This window comes from Schistocerca cancellata, chromosome 1, assembly GCF_023864275.1.
Source record: "Schistocerca cancellata isolate TAMUIC-IGC-003103 chromosome 1, iqSchCanc2.1, whole genome shotgun sequence".
Lineage (NCBI taxonomy): Eukaryota > Metazoa > Arthropoda > Insecta > Orthoptera > Acrididae > Schistocerca > Schistocerca cancellata.
The window spans coordinates 1,050,189,241-1,050,214,579 of NC_064626.1; the positions used below are offsets into that span (position 1 = coordinate 1,050,189,241).

The 25,339-nt window shown below is 41.5% G+C and overlaps 1 protein-coding gene across 1 annotated transcript in view; it reads left to right on the forward strand.

Annotated features, from left to right (window-relative positions):
- Nucleotides 1-11,610, forward strand: part of LOC126090494 (uncharacterized) — a 687,867-nt gene extending 676,257 nt beyond the window's left edge. The window contains exons 8-9 of the mRNA XM_049906991.1: nucleotides 4,220-4,583; nucleotides 10,506-11,610. Coding sequence (XP_049762948.1) covers nucleotides 4,220-4,583; nucleotides 10,506-11,579 — 1,438 coding nt within the window. The 3' untranslated portion in view covers nucleotides 11,580-11,610. The remainder of the gene's footprint in view (nucleotides 1-4,219; nucleotides 4,584-10,505) is intronic.
- The last annotated feature ends 13,729 nt before the right edge of the window (nucleotides 11,611-25,339 follow it).

Sequence of the window (25,339 nt, forward strand, 5' to 3'; positions counted from 1 at the left end):
GGAGTGCTAGTTCTGCAAGGTTCACAGGAGAGCTTCTGTAAAGTTTGGAAGGTAGGAGACGAGGTACTGGCAGAAGTAAAGCTGTGAGTACTGGGCGTGAGTCGTGCTTTGGTAGCTCAGTTGGTAGAGCGCTTGCCCGCGAAAGGCAAAGGTCCCGAGTTCGAGTCTCGGTCGGGCACACAGTTTTAATCTGCCAGGAAGTTTCATATCAGCGCACACTCCGCTGCAGAGTGAAAATCTCATTCTGGAAACATCCCCCAGGTTGTGGCTAAGCCATGTCTCCGCAATATCCTTTCTTTCAGGAGTGCTAGTTCTGCAAGGTTCGCAGGAGAGCTTCTGTAAAGTTTGGAAGGTAGGAGACGAGGGTCTGGCAGAAGTAAAGCTGTGAGTACCGGGCGTGAGTCGTGCTTCGGTAGCTCAGTTGGTAGAGAGCTTGCCCGCGAAAGGCAAAGGTCCCGAGTTCGAGTCTCGGTCGGGCACACAGTTTTAATCTGCCAGGAAGTTTCATATCAACACACACTCCGTGAAAATCTCATTCTGGAGTACGAAGAATGTTTAGAACAGAGGCAGCACCAGTGGGACACATGTATTAGTTGTAATGGAGAGTATTTTGAAGGAGACAAGGTTGTTTTGTAAACAATTTGAAAATATATAGCTTTTAAAAAATAATTCTGGTTCTTTTTGGGCACCTCCTCATACAACAAAACCCATACTGAAACTAACAAATTAAGTTTGGATAGACGCAAAGAAGAAAGTAATCCTCTTGGCAATTTTGTTATTGTGCTAAGACCTTTTACTGTGCAAACCAATAAAGGAACTGTGAAATTTACAGTATAATGGTTTGTATCTATATAGTAAGTAGAAGATCATTACAATATAAACTGCAACAACAAAATAAAATCTGATGAGCCTTCTGTTACCCTTACACAGTTGCTTGTAAAGTCTTTGGAATCACATAAAAATTATGGGATAATAGTTTAGAAGCATAAGAATGAAACACACTGGTTTCCATGGAAAAAATATAGTTATTTCCATAATATTTGGTCACTTAGTACTACTTTATCTCACCATTAGCTGTACAACCAACATGAGACTGTTGCAGAAAAATTCCACACACCTAGGCTAAATGAAAAAACTCAAGTCTCTCCAATAAGTAGCAAAAAGAAATATAACTGCAAATTTTAAACTAATTTTACACTCTTGAAACACAACTGTACCGACATCTGTGACTACACACAGACGCTTCTAACAGTTAACAGTAGTCGCTTTACCTACTGAGCTCTTGTTCCTTTTTTTCCCCAGGAAACGTGCATGTATTCACAGAAACACCCAAATGCACACACCCACAGCAAGACTGATTATCAATTACTGAGAGCTGATGGAGGTCCACAACAAGCCCATCTATTTCCCGAGTCCAAAACAACACCAGAAAAACCAGGATTTCAGAGAAAAATCTAGCTTTTGGAGCTTGAATGTTTCTTCCTTTGGGATGAAAGGGGGACAGTTGGAAAGGATGGCAGGTCACTCAGACCCCAGGTTGACGGGTATTCACCTCTTATGAGGCCAGTACATCTATTCCTCAAAACAGGTTAATCCCTCTCAGTTTCAGGTCTGAGGAAGTTGCCACTCCTTTCCAGCTTTCACCAACCTATACGCCATCCTCCCAGGGAAAGAACAATGCAAGTTCCAGAAGCTATAGTAGAAGCAGTGAAAGAAGAACCCTGACAGTTGCAATGGGCTTGGTGCGGCTGCTTCGCACATCTTCCTTAACCAATCATGTAACACAATTTTGTATACCATATATTTGCAAATAATCAGCACAGACATTTTCCTGAATTTAAGAAAAAAAAACTGGGATGAGTGGATTAATTTTCATATGGTTAGTACTGCGCTTCCAACAACAGATTCCATTATATCGCAGCGATGTTGCGACCTCAGTCTGTGACATGTCAGTTGCACATTAGAGGTGAAGTATCAATCACATATTAACTTGTTAATTATGGTTACAAGTGATCATTATTGCTCATACACAGTTAAAGAGAAACTTAAAATTATTGAAGAAGCAGAGGACACTGAAAACTGTGCAGTGGGAGGAAAGTACAATGTGAGATAGGGTTGTATTCACGACTGGCAAAAAAACAAAATGTGTCTTCAAGAAACAAATAGTAATTGCAAGCATTCCGTTGCTGTAAAGCAAAGAATCCAGACCTTGGGGATGAGGAGGGAGGGGAGTGTTTGAATGGCTCTGCAGTAATATAGATGAGAAGCAACAATATGGATGCACCAACTCAAAGCAATGGCTTCAGCCAAAGAAATAGGCAGCACTGATTTCAGAGCTAGTTGGAGCTGGCTATCAAGATGGATTAGGCTTTTGAAGGAAATTTACCTTCGCTTAACATCTTCCAGACGATGATCAGGAAAAAGTAGTGAATTTTCATCACCTCGTAATAAATTTGAACTGTGAGCATTGATATATATTATCGAAAATTGCTTATGTGGATCAAACTCGAGTCTATTTTGAGATGCTGCTCGACAGCACCGTGAGCAGGAAAATGGACTCTAGCATTCTAGCATCATGATAACAACTGGTGGCAGTTAGAAGCAAAGGTGTACAGTGATGATGTGTGTAATTGGTGATGGATGAAAGCTACCACCTTGCGTGATATTTCAAAGGGAAACTACTCTGAAAACTTCAGTGAAAAATGAATCCAAAAGGGCAGATGGGCCATGACCTTGTGGTTGACTGGTTGATGCATATTTGTCAATGTCACCCTGGTGTATTACTGAATTTATGAAATACGTTGATCCTGCACAGCTTCCGTGGACACACAACTGAGGAAGTGCAAGATAAATTACAAACAGTGAAAACTGATTTGGTCACTATCCTGGAGGCATAACATATGTGTTGCAGTTACTACATATGTGTATCAATTGGCTATTTAAAGCTGCACTTAAGCAGTGATATACACAATAGATGGTTGATGAAAACCACAAATTCACGCCGAGAGGAAAAATATCAAGCAGCCAGATTTGCGAGTGGGTGAAGTGTGGAAGGAATTCCATTATGCAACCACTGAAGGAAACATCCTTAAAAAAAGTGTTATCGCAAATTCACTGGCTGGAACCAAGGACGACAACAATGATTCTTCTGGTAGTGATGGTGAACAGAATCATTATGTTAAAATATTTTTTGTAAATAAAATGCAAGTTATGGTCAACATTTCTTTCTTTCCTCCTCCTCCATTAAAATTATAGTGTGCAGATTATTCGCATACGTACAGTGTCTCTCTATGGCAAGGTGTTGCTGCAGCTTCACAGACGGGTACTGTTTTCACTTGCAGCTGTTTGCAGTTCAATTGAAAGCTGGCAACAGCACTGCCAGTTGTCAAGGGTGATATTTTTTTCTTTTTTTTTTTTTTTAGATACATGAAATTTAGCCTGTTCCAGGCAAGCCTAGTCAGCCATTATCTCACCTTGTAATTTTAGTTTTCTCCATTTAATTTTCCTTTCGGTTATGGTCTGATTGCTTATGCTTCATTTAACAGGACTCCCTATAGGTTTTGCATCTACTTCAGCTAATTTTAGCCTTCTGTTCTAAGCTGACTCCTGGTAGGATGTGGCTTGATTTTTCTGTACACTGAGGTATAGAAAACATATTTCCGACATGAAAGGAAACCTTGTAACATAGAGGCCAATTCAAAAACTTTCACACTTTATTCTCCAAGCACTTGAAATCTTCCTTATCCAAAATGTCCATGGATGATGCCACAGATACATCCCTTGGTAGCGAGTGTGGGCAACTGTTTTTCAAAACAGTGATGTATGTGTGTAATGTTTCAGAATGCCTGTGACTACAGTTTAAATTATGAAAAGCAGTACATATTATTTTGATGACCTGTAAGATTAAAAATGATTCAATATAAAGTCAGTACAATGTAACATGAATTGAGATGAAAAATTTAATTTATGACATCTTCAAAATATTTTAACATAACAAAATGCATCATATCCCTTGCTCGCAACAAATGTGTCATGCCACTTCTCTGTAACATCATTCTACACTGATCTTACTTGTGTTCCTAACAGACATCTGTAACATAAATTAGAATTTTTAGTTTTCGGACTGAAGCTGATACAGAATTTGCTCTTGGAAAGTAAACCTGCCATTAAGAACTCAAAATTTATGAACATAATTATTTTGTTTATTACGGAACTGTAGGTTGCTGGAGGTGAATGGCAAGCTGGTGATGTCTGGCAGCAAATCAGCAGCTGATCTGCAGCGGTTGCTTTCTGTGTCCCCGGCACCCGCACAGTTGGTGGTGCTACGCACTCACAGCCACAGTGATGCAGACAGTGAACACGGGCATCAGAGTACCTGCAGCAGCCAACTGGAAGTGACACGGGAACGGGAGCGGGCCGAAGACGCCGAGCGTGACAATGTGCGCCTCTCACACCGGATCTCATATCTGGAGGAGCAGGTGGCTGAACTGCGGAGGGCTGCCACTGCCGCGACATCTACGCATCCTGCCACTGCTCATGGTGTGAGGGCCGACATTACAGCCCCCACTGAGGGCCTACTGCAGGTCAGTTTAAATGGTGCTTCTTTTAACTTTCAGTGATGTACACCTACAGATAAAAAATTATTAAGTTCTGGCATGAGCAAAAACTTTGGACACAAGGGGGAACACTGAGCTGCAGCATCTGATGGAGTGTGACTTGAGGATGCATGAAGCTTGCTGGTTCCATACTGCTCTGCTCGTATAGTGGCTATCCCTCGTAGTATTTGTGCAGAGCCTTTGCCTCCCACGTACAGCTCTCATCACATCTCAGCTCCCTTCTTGATAGGGGTCATACTGCAGTCTCTCTTCTTATTTCCAGCTTTCTATGAAGGGTGTTGGTCTCTGGAGCAGATGCAGTATTATTCTTCTAGTTGTGTTCATCATTATATTTTGTAACATCATTCTTTGATATTCCACCTATGTCTTGTGTCACCAACATTATCTACAGTTGTTGATAATCTAGACCATAAAGAATTTTTTGACAGGTGACAGTCTCCTGTCTGCTCCAGTGACCATAAGACACAATGTATGTGACTCACTCTTCTTCTTTCTATAGCCTGTGGTGTTGTCACCACATCTGTGAGCTGACTGATATGAGAATCCATAAGCTACAGCCGGCCTGCCATTTGTCCCCTCCTTGAGACTACATTCCACTTAAGAGTATAATTTTTCTGTATTATAATGCAAATAGTTTTGTATGATCTTTTGTGTCCCTTAAAGCTTCCACTCTTTACTGACATACACAGTCTTGTTGCCAAAAAAAGCATGTATTTCTCACGACAAGTGTTACAGCTTTTGACACATAGAAATAAACTAAGTTTCTAGGTAAAGCAAACATGGAAGAGGTAAGAAAACTTCCTGGCAGATTAAAACTGTGTGCCCGACCGAGACTCGAACTCGGGACCTTTGCCTTTCGCGGGCAAGTGCTCTACCAACTGAGCTACCGAAGCACGACTCACGCCCGGTACTCACAGCTTTACTTCCGCCAGTACCTCGTCTCCTACCTTCCAAACTTTACAGAAGCTCTCCTGCGAACCTTGCAGAACTAGCACTCCTGAAAGAAAGGATATTGCGGAGACATGGCTTAGCCACAGCCTGGGGGATGTTTCCAGAATGAGATTTTCACTCTGCAGCGGAGTGTGCGCTGATATGAAACTTCCTGGCAGATTAAAACTGTGTGCCCGACCGAGACTCGAACTCGGGACCTTTGCCTTTCGCGGGCAAGTGCTCTACCAACTGAGCTACCGAAGCACGACTCACGCCCGGTACTCACAGCTTTACTTCTGCCAGTACCTCGTCTCCTACCTTCCAAACTTTACAGAAGCTCTCCTGCGAACCTTGCAGAACTAGCACTCCTGAAAGAAAGGATATTGCGGAGACATGGCTTAGCCACAGCCTGGGGGATGTTTCCAGAATGAGATTTTCACTCTGCAGCGGAGTGTGCGCTGATATGAAACTTCCTGGCAGATTAAAACTGCAGAACTAGCACTCCTGAAAGAAAGGATGTCTCCGCAATATCCTTTCCTTCAGGAGTGCTAGTTCTGCAAGGTTCGCAGGAGAGCTTCTGTAAAGTTTGGAAGGTAGGAGACGAGGTACTGGCGGAAGTAAAGCTGTGAGTACCGGGCGTGAGTCGTGCTTCGGTAGCTCAGTTGGTAGAGCACTTGCCCGCGAAAGGCAAAGGTCCCGAGTTCGAGTCTCGGTCGGGCACACAGTTTTAATCTGCCAGGAAGTTTCATATCAGCGCACACTCCGCTGCAGAGTGAAAATCTCATTCTGGAAACATCCCCCAGGCTGTGGCTAAGCCATGTCTCCGCAATATCCTTTCTTTCAGGACTGCTAGTTCTGCAAGGTTCGCAGGAGAGCTTCTGTAAAGTTTGGAAGGTAGGAGACGAGGTACTGGCGGAAGTAAAGCTGTGAGTACCGGGCGTGAGTCGTGCTTCGGTAGCTCAGTTGGTAGAGCACTTGCCCGCGAAAGGCAAAGGTCCCGAGTTCGAGTCTCGGTCGGGCACACAGTTTTAATCTGCCAGGAAGTGTCATATCAGCGCACACTCCACTGCAGAGTGAAAATCTCATTCTGGAAACATCCCCCAGGCTGTGGCTAAGCCATGTCTCCGCAATATCCTTTCTTTCAGGACTGCTAGTTCTGCAAGGTTCGCAGGAGAGCTTCTGTAAAGTTTGGAAGGTAGGAGACGAGGTACTGGCGGAAGTAAAGCTGTGAGTACCGGGCGTGAGTCGTGCTTCGGTAGCTCAGTTGGTAGAGCACTTGCCCGCGAAAGGCAAAGGTCCCGAGTTCGAGTCTCGGTCGGGCACACAGTTTTAATCTGCCAGGAAGTTTCATATCAGCGCACACTCCGCTGCAGAGTGAAAATCTCATTCTGGAAACATCCCCCAGGCTGTGGCTAAGCCATGTCTCCGCAATATCCTTTCTTTCAGGAGTGTTAGTTCTGGAAGGTTCGCAGGAGAGCTTCTGTAAAGTTTGGAAGGTAGGAGACGAGGTACTGGCGGAAGTAAAGCTGTGAGTACCGGGCGTGAGTCGTGCTTCGGTAGCTCAGTTGGTAGAGCACTTGCCCGCGAAAGGCAAAGGACCCGAGTTCGAGTCTCGGTCGGGCACACAGTTTTAATCTGCCAGGAAGTTTCATATCAGCGCACACTCCGCTGCAGAGTGAAAATCTCATTCTGGAAACATCCCCCAGGCTGTGGCTAAGCCATGTCTCCGCAATATCCTTTCTTTCAGGAGTGCTAGTTCTGCAAGGTTCGCAGGAGAGCTTCTGTAAAGTTTGGAAGGTAGGAGACGAGGTACTGGCGGAAGTAAAGCTGTGAGTACCGGGCGTGAGTCGTGCTTCGGTAGCTCAGTTGGTAGAGCACTTGCCCGCGAAAGGCAAAGGTCCCGAGTTCGAGTCTCGGTCGGGCACACAGTTTTAATCTGCCAGGAAGTTTCATATCAGCGCACACTCCGCTGCAGAGTGAAAATCTCATTCTGGAAACATCCCCCAGGCTGTGGCTAAGCCATGTCTCCGCAATATCCTTTCTTTCAGGACTGCTAGTTCTGCAAGGTTCGCAGGAGAGCTTCTGTAAAGTTTGGAAGGTAGGAGACGAGGTACTGGCGGAAGTAAAGCTGTGAGTACCGGGCGTGAGTCGTGCTTCGGTAGCTCAGTTGGTAGAGCACTTGCCCGCGAAAGGCAAAGGTCCCGAGTTCGAGTCTCGGTCGGGCACACAGTTTTAATCTGCCAGGAAGTGTCATATCAGCGCACACTCCGCTGCAGAGTGAAAATCTCATTCTGGAAACATCCCCCAGGCTGTGGCTAAGCCATGTCTCCGCAATATCCTTTCTTTCAGGACTGCTAGTTCTGCAAGGTTCGCAGGAGAGCTTCTGTAAAGTTTGGAAGGTAGGAGACGAGGTACTGGCGGAAGTAAAGCTGTGAGTACCGGGCGTGAGTCGTGCTTCGGTAGCTCAGTTGGTAGAGCACTTGCCCGCGAAAGGCAAAGGTCCCGAGTTCGAGTCTCGGTCGGGCACACAGTTTTAATCTGCCAGGAAGTGTCATATCAGCGCACACTCCGCTGCAGAGTGAAAATCTCATTCTGGAAACATCCCCCAGGCTGTGGCTAAGCCATGTCTCCGCAATATCCTTTCTTTCAGGAGTGCTAGTTCTGCAAGGTTCGCAGGAGAGCTTCTGTAAAGTTTGGAAGGTAGGAGACGAGGTACTGGCGGAAGTAAAGCTGTGAGTACCGGGCGTGAGTCGTGCTTCGGTAGCTCAGTTGGTAGAGCACTTGCCCGCGAAAGGCAAAGGTCCCGAGTTCGAGTCTCGGTCGGGCACACAGTTTTAATCTGCCAGGAAGTTTCATATCAGCGCACACTCCGCTGCAGAGTGAAAATCTCATTCTGGAAACATCCCCCAGGCTGTGGCTAAGCCATGTCTCCGCAATATCTTTTCTTTCAGGACTGCTAGTTCTGCAAGGTTCGTAGGAGAGCTTCTGTAAAGTTTGGAAGGTAGGAGACGAGGTACTGGCGGAAGTAAAGCTGTGAGTACCGGGCGTGAGTCGTGCTTCGGTAGCTCAGTTGGTAGAGCACTTGCCCGCGAAAGGCAAAGGTCCCGAGTTCGAGTCTCGGTCGGGCACACAGTTTTAATCTGCCAGGAAGTGTCATATCAGCGCACACTCCGCTGCAGAGTGAAAATCTCATTCTGGAAACATCCCCCAGGCTGTGGCTAAGCCATGTCTCCGCAATATCCTTTCTTTCAGGACTGCTAGTTCTGCAAGGTTCGCAGGAGAGCTTCTGTAAAGTTTGGAAGGTAGGAGACGAGGTACTGGCGGAAGTAAAGCTGTGAGTACCGGGCGTGAGTCGTGCTTCGGTAGCTCAGTTGGTAGAGCACTTGCCCGCGAAAGGCAAAGGTCCCGAGTTCGAGTCTCGGTCGGGCACACAGTTTTAATCTGCCAGGAAGTGTCATATCAGCGCACACTCCGCTGCAGAGTGAAAATCTCATTCTGGAAACATCCCCCAGGCTGTGGCTAAGCCATGTCTCCGCAATATCCTTTCTTTCAGGACTGCTAGTTCTGCAAGGTTCGCAGGAGAGCTTCTGTAAAGTTTGGAAGGTAGGAGACGAGGTACTGGCGGAAGTAAAGCTGTGAGTACCGGGCGTGAGTCGTGCTTCGGTAGCTCAGTTGGTAGAGCACTTGCCCGCGAAAGGCAAAGGTCCCGAGTTCGAGTCTCGGTCGGGCACACAGTTTTAATCTGCCAGGAAGTTTCATATCAGTGCACACTCCGCTGCAGAGTGAAAATCTCATTATGGAAGAGGTAAGGTTGCAAGGAAGTAATGAAATGAAGGAAACCACCAACTCTTATACAGAAGGATACAAAATGAGCAAGAACAGAACAAATACAACCAAAGGAATCTATCTGTCAATATTCATCAAGAAAGTTAGTAAAATGATGAAGTCATTTCATTCTTCAACTTAAGCAAATGTAATAAAAATACATACAATTAAAAAGCTGTTAAGGTGTTAATGTAAATTACAACTACTGAGAGTGTTTGGGTTAAGGTGCAAAACTGCATATTAGTCAGTACCCCCATAAGTAATGTTCATGGTAAATACATTACATTATAGAATAAAGTTATTAAAAGCAACCATTATGCAGAATAGATAAATATGACAAGTGTTCTGAAGATAATATAGACCAACAAACTTGAAGTATTTTAGAACTTGGTAGTTTATCTTCTTCTGCACCACTAAGATAAAATACAAAATCCTGGTTCACATTTGGGTTTTTGATCCTGTCGACCAAAACAGAGAGAGAGTTACCACACAAACCATAACCTGCCCTAACATGTGTAACACTAAAATGAACATTTGCAACTAGCACCTCAAAGTGACAAGTCATCTGATCAGTTAAAAGATTTCATGCATAATAAGGCAATGTTCAATCCAGAAGTGAGTTAGGACTCTATTGTGCCTCTGTGGCCCTGGCTGGGCAGTAGATTTAACCGAATACAGCATGGTGTTCCTCAGTTCCTTATTTCTTGTACTGACTTCAATTTCATTTTTGTGCATGTATAAATCGAGTAAATGAAGTACAATGACTTACTTTTTACAATACCAGGACTAAATAAAACTGCTTTTGATAAAGAATGAAATTAAAAATTACAGATTGAAGCCCTTTCATATTAACAGTTTTATGACAGTATAATATACTGATGAAATGTTTAAGAATCTGTAATGATAATGTTTACAAAACAAAAATAAAATCTGTTTTTTGTTACTTAATTAATTAATTAACTTTTTACACAAAGATGGAGGTTTCAATTACAAATTCTGTGAATGAATGCAACTCTTTATTGAAACAATTTCATCTGTCTGATGCAAGAAGCGAGTGAAATTCCTTTTTTGTAATATAAATTGATTTCATGTACACTCATAACTAATTCTAGTTTTCATGTGATCTGTTTACAGGTGTTTCAAAAAGGGCCACAAGTAACGGCCCTTGTTGCGAACCTGCCAGGCATGGCTAGTCCCAAAAACTGCCTGCCAACACTACGACCGAAGTCAAGGACCCAAGATTCTCATAGCAGTAAATCTCTAGACTTTGGTGGGAATTCAGATTGTTCGTCATCGGGGGGACAGTTTCATCATCATAATCATCACCATTATCATAGACATAATAAACATAGCTTACACAGTGCCCGAAGCACCAACTCACTGGATGCAAGTCATACCAGGATCTCTGCCTCAAAACATTTATTACAACCTCGAAGCAGACATCAGCTATCAGAGACCCACAAGTTAAGGAATGGGCATCACACATCAGATTCATATAATTTAGATGGTTCAGATACTTTGGAACAACAGAAGCATACAAGACACAAAGATCCTGAAAAATCACACCATCATCGGAAAAGTGACAATGGCTTACCTACCTCAGAACATAAAAGCACCACAAGAAACCTTAGAAGTGTGAATGAAACACTCAGAGATGGAAAGATATGCAAATCCTATGAAGTGCGGAGTGTTAAATCCATGGACTCTGAAACAGAATTGAGAGGAAGTGCAAATCATAATCAGTCTGATAATCATGATCACACAGATAACCAGAGCAGCAAGTCCTCCGATTACACTTCTGAATCATCTGTAATTATGCTGCGTCAAAATGGAGACAATAGCAAACTCGGAAATAATTCTGTACCTAGAGAAACAAAACCACAACGGCCGACACCTCCAAAGAAACCACTACGCCTCTCCCTGCAGCGGGCAACTAGTCTGCAGTCTGTTACCTTGTCACAATCTCTGTTACCAGCTGCAACACAATTGTGTTCCACAGATACTTCTCATTTACGGAAACTAACAAAGAGAAACCACAGAACAGAGGATTCAGCAACTGCTAATGACAGAACTCCTTCTAGAGCAGAGTCTTGTCAATCAGCACTAAGGTGGCCACCATCAACAGAAAGTATTCATCAGAATTCTCTACTTAATACATCCCGTACCAGCATTATAAGCACATCTGGAAATTCTGAAAAGTGGTACTAAAATGATCAAATTTAGCAGCTTTTTTTTTTTTTTTTTTTTTGTAGTCAAAGATTTTGTGTGTTGTGTCTGTATTTTAGATAAAGCAGTAAAAACAACAATACTCAAATTTGTGATGAACAGGAGACATGTATATCAAAATGTCATACATGTAAAAATTCAGTGTTGTGTCTGTGGGAAAATGTGTGAGACTTCATAAGCTCATTTGACTGTTCCTTCAAGTAATTTGTAATGGTGGAAGTAAAAGCTTTAAATAAATGACTGTGGAGAATAAAGGGGCAGGAGGAGACCGAAGAATATTTTAAGGTCTCAGATGTTTCCATTTGTATTAGGCATCAAATGATTATGTACAAATGCTGGAAAGCAATAAGAATGTATATTTTGTATTATGTATATTTCTGAATAATTAAATATTATTTTTGAAAAATTAAAGCATACTTTCTTTAATTAGATATTATGTTTAGCAATGTTGCCCTGATGCTACACTGTTTACTTCTGATGAAAATGACTTACATCTCTTTAACATGCCTATTGTCTGTAACACGACACTACGATAGTCTGTAGAAGATATATTATTCCACAAATAAAAAAAGTGAATAGTATTGTACACTTTAATTACTCCAGACTTTTTGGATAATTGTAGTGCATCTTGCAATTACATAACCCAGTACTGAATATGTCCTCTTACAGTGTACAGTGTCATAAGAGCAAAGTATTTGCACCTTAGATTGTTTACATTCCAGAAACATGAAATATGGGAAAGGGAAGGAAAGAGAAACGTTGGGTGATAAATAGAACCAGCTAGCTCCACAGGACATTGTGGTAACGCAATGGCAGAAGTTGAAAATTCTCATGAACGGTTGACTTAACCACTTTGGTCATCTGGGTGAGGTCCCTGACTGACTCAAATTTCCAACATATTGCTCACTGCAATGCAACCTCCCTCATCCATTTAACTCTCTACTCACAAATTCTAACTCCTGTAAGAGTTTGGCTGATATTTGTGCATTCGCACTGAACTAACATCTAGGCACCATTATCCTTGTTTTCAGAAATGTACACACATCAAAAAAATGTTTTGCATCACCCTGATTCCCACAACTCCTGAAGACAGATGTTGACTGTGGATATTGTATCACAGATAGAGTCCCTTTGACTGTTCAGAGGTGTCACTAAACCCACACAAAGATGTAAACAACTATGCATGAGCAACGCCTATTAGACAGAGGGGTTCGACAGCCGATCAGTTCCAGTCATTCCACCAGGAGGTACACAGCTTGTGTTGTCTGTAGTTTAAATATGCCTAGACAGTTAGTACCGTGGTTCGATTGCATCCGCATTGTTACTTTGTGCCAGGAAGGGCTCTCAACAAGGGAAGTGTCCAGGCGTCTCTGAGTGAACCAAAGAGATGTTGTTCGGACATGGAGGAGGATGACATGCCTCGTTCAGCTCACCCAAGAGCTGCTACTGCAGTGGGTGACCGCTATTTACGGATTATGGCTTGGAACCCTGACAGCAACGCCACCATGTTGAATAATGATTTCGTGCAGCCACAGGACGTTGTGTTACAACTCAAACCGTGCGCAATAGGCAGCATGATTCGCAACTTCACACCCAACTTTCATGGTGGGGTCCATCTTTGCAAACACAACACCATGCAGCACAGTACAGATAGGCCCAACAACATGCTGAATGGACCGCTCAGGTTTGGCATCACGTTCTCTTTACAAATGAGTATCGCATATGCCTTCAACAAGACAATCTTCGGAGATGTGTTCGGAGGCAACCCGGTCAGGCTGAATGCCTTAGACACACTGTCCAGCAGGTGCAGGTTCCCTGCTGTTTTGGGGTGGCATTATGTGGGGCCGACGTATGCCACTGGTGGTCATGGAAGGCGCCGAAACGACTGTACAATACATAAATGCCATCCTCCGACCGATAGTGCAACCATATTGGCGAGGCATTCATCTTCATGGATGACAATTCACACCCCCATCGTTGCACATCTTGTGAATGTCTTCCTTCAGGATAACATCGCTTGACCAGAGTGGCCAGCATGTTCTCCAGACATGAATCCTATCAAACATGCCTGGGATAGATTCAAAAGGGCTGTTTATGGACCACGTGACCCACCAACCACTCTGAGGGATCTACGCCGAATCACCATTGACAAGTGGGACAATCTGGACCAACAGTGTCTTGATGAAGTTGTGAATAGTATGCCACGATGAATACAGGGATGCTTCAGTGCAATATGTGTGCACTGTGATCATATCCCATATTGATGTCGGGGTACATGCACAGGAAACAGTGGTGTTTTGTAGCATGTGTTTTGGGACGATTTTTCACGGTATTGGTGATAAACCAATACCGTGGACTTACAGATCTGCGTCGTGTGTGTTCCCTATGTGCCTATGCTATTAGTGCCAGTTCTGTATAGTGCTACGTTGTGTGGCACCACATTCTGCAATTATCCTTAATTTATGAGCATGAGTATATGTTTCTCACCACAACTAGCTTTGGCCACAAGTCCATTCTGAATCACTAAGAAAAGGCAAGAAAAACATTTACACATCTAGTTCCCAAAGTACTAGTAACAATTAAACCATAGGCTGTAACCTATACTAGTCAAACACAATACTGTGAAAATGATTGTATTAATAATTGCCTTTCTTAATATTATGATTATCAAAACATCTCTGTTATAGCAGTAATAAAAGCATCCTTTAGTTTCTCAAAATTAATTGCCGTGATAATATCGGTATACCTGAACTGAAGTACCTTTGATTTATGAGGCAGTGACAACAGATCCAAGATAAAAACACATAATACTATATGATTCCACAAAAATTCATTACAGTTAATTTGAAATGTAAAGTGATAACATAACTTTATCCAAAAAGTGTTTTTCCTGTTAGTGTTGTGTTTGACTATCAGCTGTCAATGTTCGATCTACCTGCATCTAATCTACAATATTATGAAAAGGATAGTTGCTCCTCACCATATAGCAGAGGTGCTGAGTCACAGATAGGTGTAAGAGAAAGACTGTCAGGAAGTGAGCTTTTGGCCAACAAGGCCTCCGTTGAAAATAGACAAAATATGCACACCCACACACGCACGCAAGCACAACACGCAACATGCCCCCCCTCCCCCTCCTAAAAACTGTGGAGCTCACATTATATTAGGTACAGAAACCTGACAAACCCAAAATCAACAGCAGTGAGATATTTGGGGAAAATTTAAGTGGACATTGAAAAGATAGGCTAATGATAAAGGGAGGTGGTGTGTCTGTTGCAGTAGACAAGAAATCGGAGCTGTCTAGATGGAAATTGAAATTGTGTGAAAGACCGAACGGGCAAAACAGGGTGGCCATAAACTCATAATCTGATCCTTCCATCAACCACCACTCACCTCCAGATGTAACCAAAAACTTTAGAGAAAACTGGTGTTCACTAGCACATACATTCCGCAATCATGCTATCATCATTGGAGGAGATTTTAATCATGCAACAGTCAATTGGGGAAAATTAGAGTTGGGCAAGTGGTGGGTGTAAAAAGACATTCTACAATGCATTACTAGATGCATTTTAAGAGAGTGCCTGGAATCCCACTCATGATGGGTCAGTTGGGTTAGTAGTAACAAGCAGAAGTTACTGTAAAGAAACAGAGAACACTGCATAACAGATGTAAAACTAAGCATACGGCTACAGATAAGTGATACTAAATGAAATGTCAAGAAAGCAATGTGTGGAGGCTGTAACGAATACCACAGCAGATTATCGAATGATCTCACACAAAACCCAAAGAAATTATGATCATGTGTAAAGCCTGCCAGTGATGCCCAAGCTAGTGTCCAGACACACTTGGATGAGACAGGCACAGAACTGAGGGTATCAAAGCAAATGCAGAAATGCTGAACTCAAGTTTTCAAATGTTCCTTTACAAATGAAAATCCAGGAGTATTGCCCCAGTTTAATTCTGACATTGCCACAAAGATGAGTCATATAGGTATTGCAGTCAATGCTGTACATATCTAGACTGACGTGATAAATAAAAATTTACACGAAAACGGGTCTCCTACTCACTAGGCAGATGCGCTAATCACTACACAACCCCAGCACAGTGACTTTGCACAACTACACAGACTACCCTAGCTGCTTCCTTCCTCAATCCAAATTCCCATTCACAATCCAGGCAGAGGTGCTTTAATCAAATGAAACTACACAATTCCAGAGACCACTTCCAGTCTCAAAATTTATGATGTATATATGCAGATTGTAGCAACAGATGAAAATTTGTACCAATGGCTGGATTCAAAGCCAGGTCTCCTGCTCACTGGGTTTCAGGCAAGATCCCCTAATTTGTTCGATGCTGAGGCGTTATTCCAATACAGTTGGATAGCCTCTGCAATGCTGTTTGAGTTTCGGGGGAATACAAAGTGGGCTGAGGTGTAAATGGGAACTTGGGTTGTGGAGAGAGGCATGCAGTTGCACAAAGCCACTGTGCCAGGGTGGTATAATGGTTAGTGCATCTGCCTAATCAGCAGGAAACCCAGATTTGAATCCTGGCCTTGGTACAAATTTTTACTCATCTTTTCCATCTGTATATATACATCATAGATGTCTTGAGACTTGAAGAGGTCTCAGGAACCATATACTTTCATTTGATTAATATCAGTGGTGTTGAGAAACAGTGAAATCATTAAAACTGAAGAAAGTTCCGGGGCCCAATGAAATTACTAGAAGATTCTATATCAAATCTTCGGGTGAGTTGGCCCCTCTGAACTATAATCTACTGCAGATATCTTGAAAAAGACACGGTGCCCAATAGTTGGAAGAAAGCGCAGATCATACCAATCAACACGAAGAGTGGCAGAAGTAACTTACAAAACTATTGTCCATTATCCTTGAGATCCGTTCATTGTGGAACCTTAGAGCACATTATGAGCTCAAATGTAATGAGGTATTATGAACAGAATGACCTCCTCCACGACAACCAGCATGGATTCTAAAAACCATTTATCATATGAAACTTAACTCTTCCTTTTCTTACATTACATACCCTTAAGTTGTGGAGCAAGGCAGTCAGGTAGATGCAGTATTTCTTGATTTGTGATAAACATTTTACTCCATACCTCACCTACACCTATTATCAAAAGTATGGTCTTATAGGGTATCAATTGAAATTTGACTGGACAGAGGATTTCTTTTTAGGAAGGACACAGCATATAATCTTGAAAGATGTAGTATCTTATGACTACAGTACATGTTGCAATTGGAATCTGTCAATTCATTGTAAGGATATGAAGTGCAATGATCACATTGGCTCTGTTGCAGGTAAAACAGAGGGTAGACTGCAGTTCATTGGTAGATTATCAGGGAATGCAAGCAGTCTGCATAGGAGATTGCTTATAGATCACTCATGACCCACCTAAGTATTACTCAAGTGTGTGGGATACGTACCAAGTATGACTGATTGTTGACATTGAATGTATACAGAGAACAGCAGTACAAATGGTCAGAGGGTTTTTTAACCCATGGGAGAGAGTCAAGGATGTGCAGAAGACACTGAACTGATACACACTTGAAGATGGTGCAAACTATCCCAAGAAAGCCAACTTACAAAATTACTGAATCTCACACTCTTGTGAATTGTGAGGTCAAGGTTAGATTAATTAGACTGTCCAAAGAGCATTTAAAAAGCTATTCTTCCTGCACTCTATATGCAAATGGAATGAAGATAAATATCTAATAATTATTACAGTGGGAACTATCCTCTGCCACATACTTCACAGTGGCTTGTAGAGTACAGAGCTACATATGTATGGGTGAAGACCTTCACCAGAATCCAGCAGTCAGTCACCATGAAGAGGACCACTGCAAAGTCGGATGAAACGTCAGTATTTTAGTCATTTAATGTTTCACAATGACATGGTCTAATAATCAACATGAATGTGTTCAAACTATTCTAGTACAATTAGTGTCTCATTTACTAATCTAATTGACTCAGTATCACCTGATTTAACTAGTCTACATTGCATTACCCCTGTTTATGTTTATATTATATAAACTCTCTGCAAGAAACCAAACATTCTGCAGTCTTGAAGTCCTTTCCTATTTGTAACACAATTATGTCGATTTTTTCTTCTGTATGAATTTTAATTACCATTCTGAATTTCTCTTTTATTTTCTTTAATGCTTGCTTCATGTACCGAGTAACACCAGGGATAAGCTACACGCCTGTGTCAGTCCCTTTTAACTATTACTTCTCTTTTTGTAGTTCAAGTCTTACAAATGCAGTCTGATTTTTGCCCAAGTTGTAGGTGACTTTATACTCTCTGTATTTAAGTGCTGTTACCTTCAGAATTTCAAAGATGTAATCCTGTCAACATTGTTAAAATCTTTCTCTAAATCTACAAATGCTGCTTTGCCTTTCTTCAGACTATCTTCTGAGGTAAACGGCTCTAAGCACTATGGGATTTAACATCTGAGGTCATCAGGGTCCTAGACTTAGAATTACTTAAACCTAACTAACCTAAGGACAATACACACATCCATACCCGAGGCAGGATTCAAACCTGTGACCGTAGCAGCAGCACGGTTCCAGACTGAAGTGCCCAGAACCGCTCGCCCACAGCGGCCGGCTATCTTCCAAGGTAAGCCATAGGGTCAGTATGGCCAGAAAGCCCGATTTGCTTTTTCCTGATGCTACCCTCCAGGGTAGCTGCACCAAGAGATCTGAATGGGGGGTCTATTTTACCTCTGAAATACTGAATGAATGTCATCATTAAACATACCCTAGAGCTGCATGTTCTTGGGAAATAATGACTGTAGTTTCCTTAGCTTTCAGTCATCCACTATCCATAGTACCAGAGTAGTGGGGCCATGTTAGCTAATGTTACAATGCCGGATTAGTCAATCACATAAACTGTTGCCCCTGGAATTACTGAAAAGGTTGTTGGACCTCTTTAGAGACCATGTGTTAATCTAGCCTCCCTACAGATGCTCCTTCGACAAGGCTGCACCTACCATGTGACCACCTGTATCACTGAAGCACCTAAGTACCCCACTGAGATAAGGAATTTTAACAGTAAATCACTCTGCGATTTACAACACTGTTCTTGTAGTAGCTAGTCTGATATTCTGTTATATTGTATTTTATCCACTAAGTGGCACTGCAGAACTGTGTCAAATGCCTTATAGATGTCAAGGAACCCAGAATCAACCTGGGCAACACTGTCTACTCCTCTCTAGATTTCATGAACAACCAGTGAACAAGAGTTTCATAAAACTGCTGTTTTCGAAAATGTGTCGATTCTTAATACAGGTGTCTTTCATTCTCCAAAAATATCTCGGTACACAGTTCTCTAATTCTAGCAGTCACTGGCACCATTAATATAAGCCTATAGCAGTATGCTTCTGTCCAGTAACCTTGCTTGAAACTGGGAATGCCTTGGTTGCCGCAGCAACCTACAACAGTTAGCAGGTAGAAGAGGAGCAATTTCTTTTACATAATTTGTGTGGAAATGTACAGTCCCAATTTACTTTTTCTTCACCGAGCGATTTTAGCAGTTCTTTTATTCTCTCATTACTTCTCAACAACCAGATTACCAATGTTCATGGCATGATTGGAAGGAGGAAGTTTATTGCAGTCACACCCAAGACTTAAACAATTTTGGAAAACTAATTTCGGTCTTCTGCCTTTCTCGTTTTAGTGCCCAAATGTTCACTGAGTGACTCTGCAGATGATTATGATCCCTTCACTGAATTTATGTAAGACCAAAATTTCTTAGGATTTTTCTCATATTCATTGGCAAAATTTCACTTTTGAATTCACTAAGAGCTTCTTAAATTGTTCTACATATGCCCAGTTTGGTTTTGTCTAGTTGTTTGTGAGAAGGGCTTTGACTTTGTTGAAATGTGTGATGAAGCTTCACTACGCTTTGCAGAAATTTTCAAATGTAATTATTGTACGATGGCACATTTTTCCCATTGCTCACAACTTTCCTTGAGATCCACAGCTAAAGCTTACAATACAACACTACTGAATCTTATTGATATTCTAAATCTTCATCTCTGAGATTAGTGTTTCATGCTGACTATACAAATAATTTTTAACTGACATGTCAGAGTTATTTGGCAAGAATATTTACCCATCTTTCTTGACATTGCTTTTAACATCTGTAGTCATTTCTGCTACAACAGCTGTACGGTCATCTATTCCCTCCTCTACATCAAAATATCAGTGCTATTAGTTAACTAGAAGATCTAATATGTTGCTTTCATCTGCCCTAACAGTTGGAGAGAATATTCACAAAGATGTTCCAAACAATTTCACATTACTCATGATAACTATCAGCTTTTCTTTCACGCATTCTGCTACTGCAACTCCTGAGGCAGGTGGTCCACAAAGACCTGACCTCCATGTCTGACCCACTTTTGACATTTACCTTCACCCAGATTTTCCATTCATAGTCTTTAATACACTCTCAACATCTTATCAAGTTCTTTTTCTTTTTTTTTTATGAGAATCAATATGCCAGAACTACTAGCATCAAGCCTATCAATCAGAATTCACAATTTCCTTCTTCACTACTGTTTTCAGCTATCTACCTGTTTCTAGTACTATGTGGGTATTATTACTATCAATAACAAAGACTTATTCTGGGGGTTTACTATGGGTGCTCCCACAGTTAATTAATATCGCATCAATACTTTTTGTTATGACTTGAAAAACTGTTTAGGAATACTAGGGCAAAAATTGTGTTCTCTAGAAATGTGGGAACACAGTTCCTGCTTCCTCAAGACGAGAAACCTATATGTTTCTCCTTCTTGGGATTGCGAGTGCACAAAATCAAGTGTCTTGATTGTAACACACTCTACTTTGGCCAAATTCAATGAGCATCTTTCAACAAAAAAAAAAAAGGGCACTTTAAAAATATTCTCCCTTCGCACAACATTTAAAAACTTCTCGCCATCGCCCACCACCAAATGATCTCAATATTCTGCAAGTTGTACAAAAGGAAAGAAGATGAACATCCATGAAGAATTTCAAATTTCGAAGTGAGTCTATTTTAAGAGCCCAGGCCTGCTCAACGAAATACTGACCTTTCATAATCAGGGCTACTTCGAGGCTATGATGTTACTTTTTAAATAGATGTTAATGCACATGTGGCTTCGGTTCATACACAGATATTGTTTACTGTACTTCCTTGTTTTTACCTTATATAATGGATCTAAGTTTATCATGGCAGTGCCACCTAGTACAGTGTCAATAAGGGCACTTTATACCCCTGGCCTATGTTGTAAACATACCCTGCATTGTGATAAGGGCAAGCACGTGTAAATACAGAAAACGTATGACTATTGTACGATTTTATCCCTTATATCACTCACATACTCTGTGAGCCGATGTCTCTTGGCATGTTTGTTCCACTTTCTGCTCTTTGCCTTGAAACATATTCTTATTTATTTCTGTACATGGATGTGTCCTGTATATTTTATTGGATGACATGCGGGACATTCTGTACGCTTGCCAGTGGTCCTCGAGTGGTTTCACCTGGCAGATGTCTCCCGTAAATTTTATTGGATGACTTGCTATTTTTGGTGATTGCGAGACTTTCTGAATGCTTGCCAGTGGGCCTCGAGTTTTTTACCTGGTGAGTTTGTCTTTGGTTACACTATACTCAGAACTCAGGTCATGGTTTCCCAATTACTTTATTTGACTGAAATGTAGATTTATAGCTGATTTCTGGTTCATAAATTTGTACTGAGGAAACTCCCCCCTCCCAGATGTCTCATGATGCTCAGGTGTGAGTCAAACACATCACAAATAAATAAAAAACTGTTCTACAACTGAGACTATCTATTCTTTCTTGAACATATCAAGAAGTTCATGTACCATTAGTCAAACAATGGAGTGCTGTAATTTTCAATAATTTATCTTTCTGATATGCAAGGGTTAATATTCTCTGTGCTAAAATACTCCCTTCTCTGTTCATCCTGCTTTTTAAGGTTTCCAGACAGATGGGCAAATTCATTACATTTCAATTAGCTTCTTCCACTGAACTGCAGTAGCTTTTTCTACAAGTTGCCATTCCACTTTACAACACGCCTGACAGTTACTCCCTAGTATTTTACTGACATTCCTGCCCACTTCTTCACTCTACTGCCCACCAAGCATTGGAGTTCCCAATGAATACAGTCCTGTCACCTTTTGGGTTGACATATCAAGAGGGAAATGGGAGTTATCCACATATACCAGTAATCTTGGCAATCGCTTTACAGCTGGTACATAAATGAAAATTCCTGAACAATCTCTACCTATGACATCAACAAAGCTACTGCACTGTGAACAAATGATTGCTGAGTACTACTCTAATCATCCACAACTTGAAAAACTCACACACATTTTGAAGCATGTATTCAGTTATCTCTCATTAGGCACTGAGATGAGTGGTTTGCTACCAAAAATTCTGTCACCATCAGCTGTAGTGTTCCACTGTCTGCCCAACCTAAGCAATATCCTAGTCCATTCCTACGTTAATCCTTCTTCCATCACTTGGGAATGGAGCAGGATCCAATTTCACCCATTTACTTTGACCCATGACGTCATACTTCAAGTATAAAGCAGAGCTTACACAAACGATTAAGACAACCATAGATAACATTTCATAACAGGCACATTACATTCTTCAATATGGCGACCACAAGGTAGACAGTTGTGGGGGGTGGGGGGGACACTAACAATATGAAATTAAAATGACAACTGTGAGAATGAGGGGGTTTTGGGTGGGGACAAACTTTAAAACTATTAATTAAGTTAAGATTATCCCAAAGCCACAAAAATATTGAAGTCACACACATGAATTCCTCTAGAATAAACACACACACACACACACACACACACACACACACACACACACAATGCGCGCGCGAGACTGCAGCCTCTCTCTGCCGAAGCCACACTGAGTGTGGCCAGAAGCTGCAGTCGCACATATGTGTGTGTGTGTTTTCGACAAAGGCCTCAATGGCTGAAAGCTTATACTGTGATAGTCTTTTTGTTGTGCCACCTGCAACCCAGCATCTCTGCTATAAGCCATACACAGTGGCCCCACGATATTATATTTTGGGAGGAGCAAGATACAAAAACAAAAACAGTCAAATATTTGAACACACCTAAACTGTAAATAACATCACTACTTAATTTAATTCTTCAGTCTTTCCCGGCAAGGTGCTGCCATGTTGAATAATCAGGTTTCTGCCGGTCATTCAACATGACAATGTCACTACTTTTTTATCTGACGACCATTTGAGTTATACACTTAGATTCATGGCTAATCTTAGCCTCAACAGATTTGCCACATTACAGAAGTGAAATAATTGTAAAAACAACACGATTGTTATAATCATTAATCGATCCACTCACAACAATTTAAATTGAGCTATTATGTTCCTGCCTAACCTTACCCTCGGAGGCATATTTTCTCCAGTGTTTAAGAATAAACTTCCACATTAGTTTTTGCTATGTGTACCTGCAGTCAGCCCAAAGAAATACTGCTTATCATGTCTTTCATGCAATGCCCAGTGTCGGTGTAAAGTATGTTTCGCGTTACGGGCAAAATTATTTTTAAAATGCAATTTTACATGCCCATCCAATGGAGCTGTCAAAAATTAGTTTAGTGATTTTTTTTTCTTTATGTTTATTAAGAGGGTCAGTAAACCCCGAAGAATATCCAGTACTTCAGCAGCAACAGCACCACACAGACCTGTGTTGACTGCTACCATCTGTACTAGTTATTTTCATGGTTTACTCTCCCTGTTCGTACATTACAACAACAAAAATTGCACTAGACTAATTTGGGACCACTCAAACCAATGGGCACATAAAATTCCGCTTTAAAAATCACTTTGCCTGGAACAGGAAACAAAACCCACTTTCTACATCTACATCTACTTCCATACTCCGCAAGCCACCTGACAGTGTGTGGCGGAGGGTACCTTGAGTACCTCTATTGATTCTCCCTTCTATTCCAGTCTCTTATTGTTCGTGGAAAGAAGGATTGTCAGTATGCCTCTGTGTGGGCTCTAATCTCTCTGATTTTATCCTCATGGTCTCTTCGCAAGATATACGTAGGAAATATACTGCTTGACTCCTCGATGAAGGCATGTTCTCAAAACTTCAACAAAAGTCCGTACCGAGTTACTGAGCGTCTCTCCTGCAGAGTCTTCCACTGGAGTTTATCTATCATCTCCGTAACACTTTCGCGATTACTAAATGATCCTGTAATGAAGCGCGCTGCTCTCTGTTGGATCTTCTCTATCTCTTCTATCAACCCTATCTGTTACTTTCTGTCAGCAAAGGGCGTCACATGAAGAACTTTGTCATTAATAATCACTGAGCTGACTCCAACTACACATTGCAAAATTTACATTGCATACACCTGCTGAAACACCTTGTAAGGATATTGCTGGGTAGGTTGAGCTGTGCAGTAACTGTTAAGGAAAAAATTTGATATGCTGCATCGTTTCCGAGTTAGCCAATCAGGCCGTTGCACATGCAAATTCAAGTGGCCCATCAGAGATGGTGTAGCCAAACATGTTCATCAATTGGTTTCCTAAAACAAAACAAGACAGGGATACAAAAATTGTACATGGGATGGTAGTAAGTGTCGAACACGAGCCAAAGGCTGAGAAGTCTCGTGCGCTGTCATCTATGCCATGAGAACACCTATCCAGTGGGCCACTTGAATGTGTGTGTGTGTGCGCAACAGCCTGACAGACTAACTTCAATGCTAATTAACTTGGAAATGGTGTAACGAACCCAATTTTTTAAACAATTATTTCTCAGCACAGCATACCGTAAACACCCTTAGAAGCTTTCCAGTCTGTTTCTGAGCACCCTGTGTATGTTAAAATAGTTACTAGTTTCTCTACCAACAATTCAGCTGCACTCCCTGTTCAACCCTAACCACACTCTTGTGCCTTGCAACATATTTCGAATAAGCAGCATAGTTAGCGAACATCATAGCTTACACTAGTTACTAAGAAAATTGCAGATAACATTTAAGAACAAGCCACTTACATCCTTTGCAATATAAGCTCAACACATCACACAAGACATCTTAGGTCAAAACAGATGGGTGCTTGACCCCACTACTTGAGTTCCTACCCTATGGACAACCTAGCTACGAGACACCACATCTTATTATAGTTTTGTCACAAGTCTAACTTATCTTATAAAGAGTAGAGCCACATCATATACCAGCTGTACTGTGGTTATTGAGCTGCGTTCAATGTGAACATGACAATCAGCTGTATGTGACTAGTTTCCTATTGTAATTTTCTTTTACTGTTTCCACACTGGAGGGTTTTTCTTCTCTTCTGGTTACAGCTTTCTAACATTAAAAGCTATACACTTGTTGACTGCCTTTTTGTCCATGATTTAGTTGATATTTCAATATCCATTCATTATAAAATACAAGTGTAAAGGTAGTTTAATTCCATAAAGCTACTTATATAAATACCCCCTGGCTTCAAAAACCATTCAATCAGATTTGATAATCAGATACTCTTTTACTCTACACTTATTTTCCATTTATCACAACTTTCCCAAAGGTAAAGTGGCATAAGTAGTAGGAGAATAACATTACCTCCTACTCATCTGGATACATGAGCTGTCTGCTTACTTGTTGCTGGCACAAAGCCCCTAGGTTACACACAGCAATAAAGAGAAAGGAGGAAGGTAATTAAGACTCACAGGCA